Here is an 8295-nt window from a genome sequence, read left to right on the forward strand (position 1 = left end):
CATTCAAGAGAGAGCTAGCTAGAGCTCTTAAGGATAGCGGAGTCAGGGGGGTATGGGGAGAAGGCAGGAACGGGGTACTGATTGAGAATGATCAGCCATGATCACATTGAATGGTGGTGCTGGCTCGAAGGGTCGAATGGCCTACTCCTGCACGTATTGTCTATTGTCTAAAATGCTGGAGTAACTCAGTGGGACAGGCAGCATCTCTGGAGAGAAGGAATGGGTAGACACAAAATGCTGGCGTAAATCAGCGGATCAGACAGCATCTCTAGAGAGAAGGAATGGGTGACGTTTACTGATTAGCTAATTAATTTATTGCATCGTATATCATATCATATCATATATATACACAGCCGGAAACAGGCCTTTTTGGCCCTCCAAGTCCGTGCCGCCCAGCGATCCCCGTACATTAACACTATCCTACACCCACTAGGGACAATTTTTACATTTACCCAGCCAATTAACCTACATTCCATCGTATGGAAGGTGCATTCCCAATCTCGTTGTACCCCTGTACAATGACAATAAAGATGTATTGTAAGATAAGAAAATAACTGCAGATGCTGGTACAAATCGATTTATTCACAAAATGCTGGAGTAACTCAGCAGGTCAGGCAGCATCTCGGGAGAGAAGGAATGGGTGACGTTTCGGGTCGAGACCCTTCTTCAGACTGATGTCAGGGGGGCGGGACAAAGGCTATTGTATTGTTTCGGGTCGAGACCCTTTTTCAGTCTGCTGGGACTCGCCGTGGTGCCAGGCCCTGGGCTGCTGGGACTGATGACGTGCCAGCCCTGAGCTGTTGGGACGGGCGGGGTGCCAGTCCTGAGCTGGGCCAGCTGCGCGCACTCTAGCTGCCACCGACTTGCCGAGAAATGCTGTCCTGGACCAGACTGCCAGCTGAGAGGCTCTTCCCATCACCGCGGTGGGTGGAGCGAATCAGGACTCCCACGTTCCCACCGATAGGGCTGCGGCACTGGCTGGGCCCAGCGCCCCTGCAGGATGTAGCCCGAGTCTCCAGGCCAGGAATCAGTAATGGAGCCAGGTTCGTGTGACCGTCCACCGGGGAAGAGGCTGCGGCTGGACGCTGAGCCTGAGGCCCAGGAGGAGTCGGCGGCAGGGGGCGAGGCCCGGGAAAAGGCGGCGGGCGGCGAGGCCCGAAAGAAGCCGGTGGCGGGCGGCGAGGCACGGGAGAGGCCGGCGGCGGGCGCTGGGAGTGGAGAGAAGCCGGCGGTGAGCGGCGAGGCCCGGGAGAAGCCGGCGGCGGGCGGCGAGGCCCGGGAGAAGCCGGCGGCGGGCGGCGAGGCCCGGGAGAAGCCGGCGGCGGGCGGCGAGGCCCGGGAGAAGCCGGCGGAGGGCGGCGAGGCCCGGGAGAAGTCGGTGGCGGGGCGTGAGGCCCGGGAGAAGTCGGTGGCGGGCGGCGAGGCCCGGGAGAAGTCGGTGGCGGGCGGCGAGGCCCGGGAGAAGTCGGTGGCGGGCGGCGAGGCCCGGGAGAAGTCGGTGGCGGGCGGCGAGGCCCGGGAGAGGTCGGTGGCGGGCAGCGAGGCCCGGGAGAAGTCGGTGGCGGGCGGCGAGGCCCGGGAGAGGTCGGTGGCGGGCGGCGAGGCCCGGGAGAGGTCGGTGGCGGGCGGCGAGGCCCGGGAGAGGTCGGCAGTGGGGCGTGAGGCCCGGGAGAAGTCGGCTGAGGGGCGTGAGGCCCGGGAGAAGTCGGCTGAGGGGCGTGAGGCCCGGGAGAAGTCGGGTGAGCGGCGTGAGGCCCGGGAGAAGTCGGGTGAGCGGCGTGAGGCCCGGGAGAAGTCGGGTGAGCGGCGTGAGGCCCGGGAGAAGTCGGGTGAGCGGCGTGAGGCCCGGGAGAAGTCGGGTGAGCGGCGTGAGGCCCGGGAGAAGTCGGGTGAGCGGCGTGAGGCCCGGGAGAAGTCGGGTGAGCGGCGTGAGGGGCGTGAGGCCCGGGAGAAGTCGGGTGAGCGGCGTGAGGCCCGGGAGAAGTCGGCGGCGGGGCGTGATTCTCGGGAGAAGCCAACGGCGGACGCCGTGGCTCGGGAGCGGCAGGACGGAGCTTACTTCCACTCTTACTCGGACGTATCCATCCACGAGGAGATGATCGCTGACGCGGCGCGGACGGGCACGTACCGCCGGGCGCTGCAGTGGGGCTGCCGGCAGGGCCCGCAGCCTGGGGCTGGAGTCGGGCTGCTGCGCGGCCTGTCGGTGCTGGACGTGGGCGCAGGCACGGGCATCCTCAGCGCCTTCTGCGCGCAGGCGGGCGCGGCGCGCGTGTACGCGTGCGAGGCGTGCGGTGTGATGGTGGAGCGCGCGCGCGAGGTGGTCGCGGCCAACGGTCTGCGCGGCCGCGTGCGCGTGATGCAGGGCCGGGTGGAGGACGCGCGCCTGCCCGAGCCGGTAGACGCCATCGTTAGCGAGTGGATGGGCTACGGCCTCATGTACGAGTCCATGCTCCGCAGCGTCCTCCACGCCCGTGACCGCTGGCTCAAGCCCGGCGGCCTCATGTTCCCCTGCCGCGCCGAGCTCTACCTCGCCCCGGTCACCGACCCGGCCCTGCAAGAGCGCCTGTCCTTCTGGGCCGGCGTCAAGGAGCGCCACGGCGTTGACATGTCTTGCATGGGCGTCTTCGCCCGCCACTGCCTCATGAACGACGAGATGGCGGTGACCGCCCTGCACGGCGAGGACGTCCTGGGCCGGCCCTCCATGTTCGCGGCCATCGACCTGTACACGGTCACCGAGCAGGAGCTGGTGAAGCTGGGTGGCGACTTCACCACCACCTCCTTCGGCATTACCACCATGCACGCCTTTGCCCTCTGGTTTAACGTTATTTTCCCCACTTCGGCCCCCACAAGCAAGGTTGCCCTTGCAACCAGTACCAATGCGAATGGCCCTGGTGCAACTGGTTCCACTGCTAATGGTGGTCAAGCAGCCAGCTTCAATGTTCAAGATCGAGATATACCTGGCCCACGTGCAGCGTCTGTTGATGCAGATTTTAAGACTGGAACCATTGCAAACAATGAGTGCCATGCATCCTGCCCCAATCTCTGTGAAGCATCTGCGAATACAGTCAATGCTAATACTATCAGGCACAATGCGTTTACCGCCAACAGTGACAACCTCCAATCATTCAATGTCAATGGTGATGACCACAGAACAGTTGATGTTAATGCCAAGGAGCTCGAGCCAATTGTCTTGTCAACTTCTCCCTTTGCAGAGGAAACGCATTGGAAACAATCCTTACTTTATCTAGATGAGCCTGTGGAACTGTTTCAGGACACTGTGTTAAAAGGAAAGATAACTTTAACCCCAGCTGAAGATAACCCAAGATACCTCCGTATATCTTTGACTTATGAGATTGGAGATAGTGGGAAAAAAACAAAAATATTCAAAATGGGAGAAGATTTCCCTCCCTTTGAATGATATTTTAGAATGTGCGTATTGACTTTTCAGTGACTGGTCATCTTTTCACTGTTTGCTCTCCAGTTATTTTTCCAACTGATTCTTCTAACCCCATTATCTTTTGAAAGATTCATTGTAAAAATGTGTCTCAATGCATCAAACCCACCCAGAGAGCTAACTGTCAAGTCAGGAAATAAATGACACCTGAGTATCAGTGTCTTGCAGGATTGAAAATCGTGGTACGAAAACATATTAATTTTGAATTAAAGTTGAGCAGGGGTGTTGGGTTGGTTGTAATGAATGAAACTGCTTTTGATTGAATAGTTCTTTGTGCATGTGTGTTTTCTAGAATTTTAATAATTATGGATGAACTTGAGTTTTGTTGGTCTATTTTCATCAGCATGAAATCTTGCTGTGGTTTCCATATTCTAGCACCAGATTGGAAATGGACACAAAATGCTCGAGTAACTCAGCGGGACAGGCAGCATCCCTGGAGAGAAGGAATGGGTGATGTTTTGGGTCAAAGGGTCTCAACCCAAAACGTCACCCATTCCTTCTCTTCAGAGATGCTACCTGTCCCGCTGGGTTACTCCAGCATTATGTGTCTATGGAGTAAGCCAGCATCTGCAGTTCCTCCCTACCAAATTGGAAATCCAGAATTGCTGTGATACTTAGCAGGTCAGGCAATATCTGTGGAGATCCACAAATATGTCTAGAATCTGACATATTTACGGTTGTATTTCTCTCCATAGTGCTGCCAGACCTTAATATTCACAGAATTCTGTGTTTTATTTCAGATTGCCAGTACATGCAATATTTGCTTATGAACCGGTTGTTAGGGTATACATTTTAGGTACATACAAGTTGAAAGGTAACCAAGATTAATTCCTGGACAGTGTTGCTTTAAATGCCAGACATGCTGACCTCTTTGCCCTTAGGAAAGGGAAAATGAAAAGAGAATGGAAAGTCCATATTATGGATAGAGGTCTCATTTTAATGCCAAAAGACTTCTGGATATAATATCAACCTTTGCATTAACTGTCATCAGATGCTGACATGTGCATTTGTTGATCGCTGGTTCATTGCAAATTATTATAACCCTGCCTGCAATTGGTATTGATACATATCAATAGGTCTTTGGTTAATTAATTTGAAGCTTCTCTTAACTAACTTCTGTGGGCTGCTTTGATCATTATGTGGACATAATATATATATATATAACAATTACCTATGTTGCGGGCAATGTCATGTTGGAAGCGGTTAACTAATCAAGGTCTGAGCGTTCAATAGTGATATTAATGCAGTGCTATCGCACCGTGTCCTTTAATATTCAGTGTTTAAAGCAAATGAAAGGAGTATTTGTCATTGCCAATGTTTTGTACTGTACCTGATTAAGTCATAACTTTATTTAATTCTTTGACCATATCTTGCATTATTTATTTCCAAATCCTGTAACCTTCCTGTTTATTTTTCACTAGGCTTTGTTTTTAATTACCATTGTACATATATTTCACTCAGATACTTTCAGTGATCCATCTGAGTGACGTATAATGAAAAAAATGTTCATTAATATTGTGTTCTGAAGACTTGCATTATAATAAGACCACATATGAATATAAGACGATATTCATGTGAATCAGACTTCAGAGCTCAACTGCAAAAAAAATTAGCTACTGCATTTGCCCAGATAATAGTGATTACATTTTAAAGATACTTTTAAGTACCAGTGGCTCAATGGTAGTGATCTTGCTCCTAAGTGGATGCAGACAAAGCTTGTGATGCAAAGCACACCATGGTTGGACTCTGGCTGACGAGTCTCTGAAGAGTCTCAGAGTTGTGAAGTACAGAACAGGTCTTTCTGTCTGTTATATCCATGCTGACCATTGTACTTATCTATCTTTATTTATGCTAGTCTCATTCACCTGCATTTGATCTGAATCCTTCCCATTCAACAGCATTTGATCTGCATATAATTTAGTAAAACTGAAACGGTCACCTTCAGCCTCCTCTCCTCAAGGGAAAACAAACCCAGCCCATATAAAGTTTAGGCACTGTTATATAAATGTGGGATAACATTAAGCTCGGGGTCCAACATTCAGTCAAGGACTATCATAGTTTTGAGCTACTGATGATAAAATGAAGTTTTAATTTAAATAATGCATTAATTCAATAATGAAACTTATGTGGAATAGTAGAACAAGCTACTTAACTCAAATGCTCATAAAACATTGCCCACCATGTTTAATTTAACTCTTTATCAGTGTTAACATCACTTACACCCTCGTGTTTATGCAACTCACACCAGTGCCGTTCACCTGAGCCAATCCTTGCGATATCAAGCCCCACCTTATAACGAGTTCTTTGTGAAGAAAAAATGGTTAAACTGGAGTAGATCTTCTTGGACCTATTGAGGTGGAGAAAGGATGCAGAGAGGTTTATATGATGTGCCATGGGTTTAAAGTACTTAATAGATGGGAGTTGAGATATTTTTAATCCAGCGGGAGGTGACCATCTGGAGCTCACAGAGCAATAGAGGCAGAAATTCTCATCACCTTTGAAAAGTAGCAACAGCATAGTAACGTACAAGATTATGGACCAGGAGCTAGGAAAGATAATAAGGCTGGATAGCTCGTTCTTGGCGTGGCACAAATAGCAAGGTACAAAGGACCTCTTGTATTCTAAAATTGTCAAAGAAGAAACCAATGGTTAGATTTTCCTCTTGTTTGTGCCCAGGCAGTGGCTTGAACCTAAAGCTGATTTTGCTGCTGATCCAATGTACCATCCTCTCAGACTATACGATAGCAATGCAAGATGGAATAGAAGCCACAATACTGGAAGAGAGATTCCTTTTAAAGGATGCAGCTATTTTTACATCGGAAAGTAAGTATAGGATTGGGGATAGGACAATTGAGCAACGGGAAAAGCTCTCGCGTTCTCCAACCATCTCGAGAACAAGCAGGGAAAGGTATATGACCTTTCAGTCCACCATGCTTATGCCACTGCGTCCTGGGGCATTCCATTACTGATTCAACCATGCATTTCATATTTGGCCCCTCAACATTACATCTGCGATAGCTACTGCTACAGCTCATTCATTTAGATGAGCTACTGATATTCAAAATTGTCAAGATTTAGTTTAATTTTAATTAATATCAATGTTTTAATTAATTATAATTAATTAAGTGAATTTCTTCATTTTATTCCTTAATATTTAATTTTTTCTTTAATTGTTTCTCAATGTTTCTGATCCACAGAGAGCTACACGGTTGAAACATGTGCAGTCATTGGATTAGCATGGGTGTGACCATGGGGCTATTGTAGAAGGCAACTAGGTTCAGTAAAATCGCATCCGCTATATATCCCACGTTTCAGGAATTGACTGCTTAGGAGACACTTGATTGGTAGGCACTTGATTGGTAGGCACAGACATTGTGGGCCAAAGGGCCTGTTCCAGTGCTCTGCTGTTCTAAGTTTTGTGATTGGGCCACTTTTCCTGGGGGGTTTTTGTCAAAAATAAATGCATATATGTTGCAACTTATGCATTATTTCAGTAAATACCAACCACACTTTGTAATGGAATTTCCCAATCTACCGCCACCAAGCCTTCCCACATATCTGAAGTGCTCAAACTTTAAACACTTGGCTTTACAACAAACAACACTGCATTCAAAGTCATTGTAAAATTCTAGGGTGTTATTGTCACTTTTTTCTTGGTGCCTTTTTATAACAAGATTATAATTAACCCTTGTTGCACAGTACCAGATCTAAAATTGGCATCCTAATTTTTAGAAATAAGAGAGGTCTGAAGCCTATCTACCAACATACAATACAATACAATATATCTTTATTGTCATTGTACAGGGGTACAACGAGATTGGAAATGCGCCTCCCATACGATGCAATAAATTAATTAGCTAGTCAGTATTAATTTAAACAACCCATTGAAACAAATTGGAAGTTTTAAAACAGAATAAAGTGCAAGTAGATCTGCCGGTTCACTGTGCGATGTGACCGTCCGGCTCAGCAGGACCGGTTCATAGCAGCTATGTCCCTGGGGATGAAGCTGTTCCTGAGTCTGGAGGTGCAGGCGTAGAAGGCCTTGTATCGCCTGCCCGATGGTAGAAGTTCGAACAGACTGTTGCAGGGGTGTGAAGAGTCTGTGGATGCTGGTGGCTTTTCTGAGGCATCGTGTGTTGTGGATGCCCTCCAAGGCTGGTAGCTGTGTTCCGATGGTCCTCTGAGCTCTATGGACTACCCGCTGAAGAGCTTTCCTCTCTGCCTCCGTGCAGCTGAGATACCACACAGGGATGCAATGTGTTAGGATGCTCTATGGTGCAGCAGTAGAATGTCGTCAGCAGCTGTTCGGGCAGACCAGACTTTTTCAGTGTTCTTAGGTAGAACAGTCATTGCTGTGCCTTCTTGACCAGCGCAGCAGTGTTATTGGACCATGTGAGGTCCTCCAAAATGTGAGTGCCCAGACACCAACACAATTGTCAAGTTTGCAGACGACACAACGGTGATCGGGCTGATCACCAACGGTGATGAAACAAAATACAGTGCGGAGGTGCAGAACCTGGCGGACTGGTGCTCTGATAAAAACCTGTCCCTAAATACCATTCAAGCTGGACACTCCACACTGTCCCCGTTGATAAAGATCGGGGCGTATTCCCCGTTGTGTGACCTACAACGGGGAATCAGCTCCTTGGTCTTGGTGGTATTTAGGGACAGGTTTTTATCAGAGCACCAGTCCGCCAGGTTCTGCACCTCCGCACTGTATTTTGTTTCATCACCGTTGGTGATCAGCCCGATCACCGTTGTGTCGTCTGCAAACTTGACAATTGTGTTGGTGTCGAATGCAGGAACACAGTCGTGTGTGAAGAGGGAGTAGAGCATGGGGC

General features: G+C 49.4%; 1 protein-coding gene across 1 annotated transcript; it reads left to right on the plus strand.

Annotated features, from left to right (window-relative positions):
* Positions 1–749: 749 nt before the first annotated feature.
* LOC144606165 (uncharacterized) lies at positions 750–7933 on the plus strand. Its single transcript, XM_078421992.1, has one exon. It carries the CDS (start codon positions 1034–1036, stop codon positions 3416–3418), a length of 2385 nt encoding a protein of 794 aa, XP_078278118.1. The 5' UTR covers positions 750–1033; the 3' UTR covers positions 3419–7933.
* Positions 7934–8295: the final 362 nt, after the last annotated feature.

This window comes from Rhinoraja longicauda, chromosome 26, assembly GCF_053455715.1.
Source record: "Rhinoraja longicauda isolate Sanriku21f chromosome 26, sRhiLon1.1, whole genome shotgun sequence".
Taxonomy (NCBI): Eukaryota; Metazoa; Chordata; class Chondrichthyes; order Rajiformes; family Arhynchobatidae; genus Rhinoraja; species Rhinoraja longicauda.

Coding starts and splice junctions, on each gene's coding strand:
- LOC144606165 (XM_078421992.1), top strand. CDS start 1,034: ATGGAGCCAGGTTCGTGTGACCGTCCACCGGGGAAGAGGCTGCGGCTG.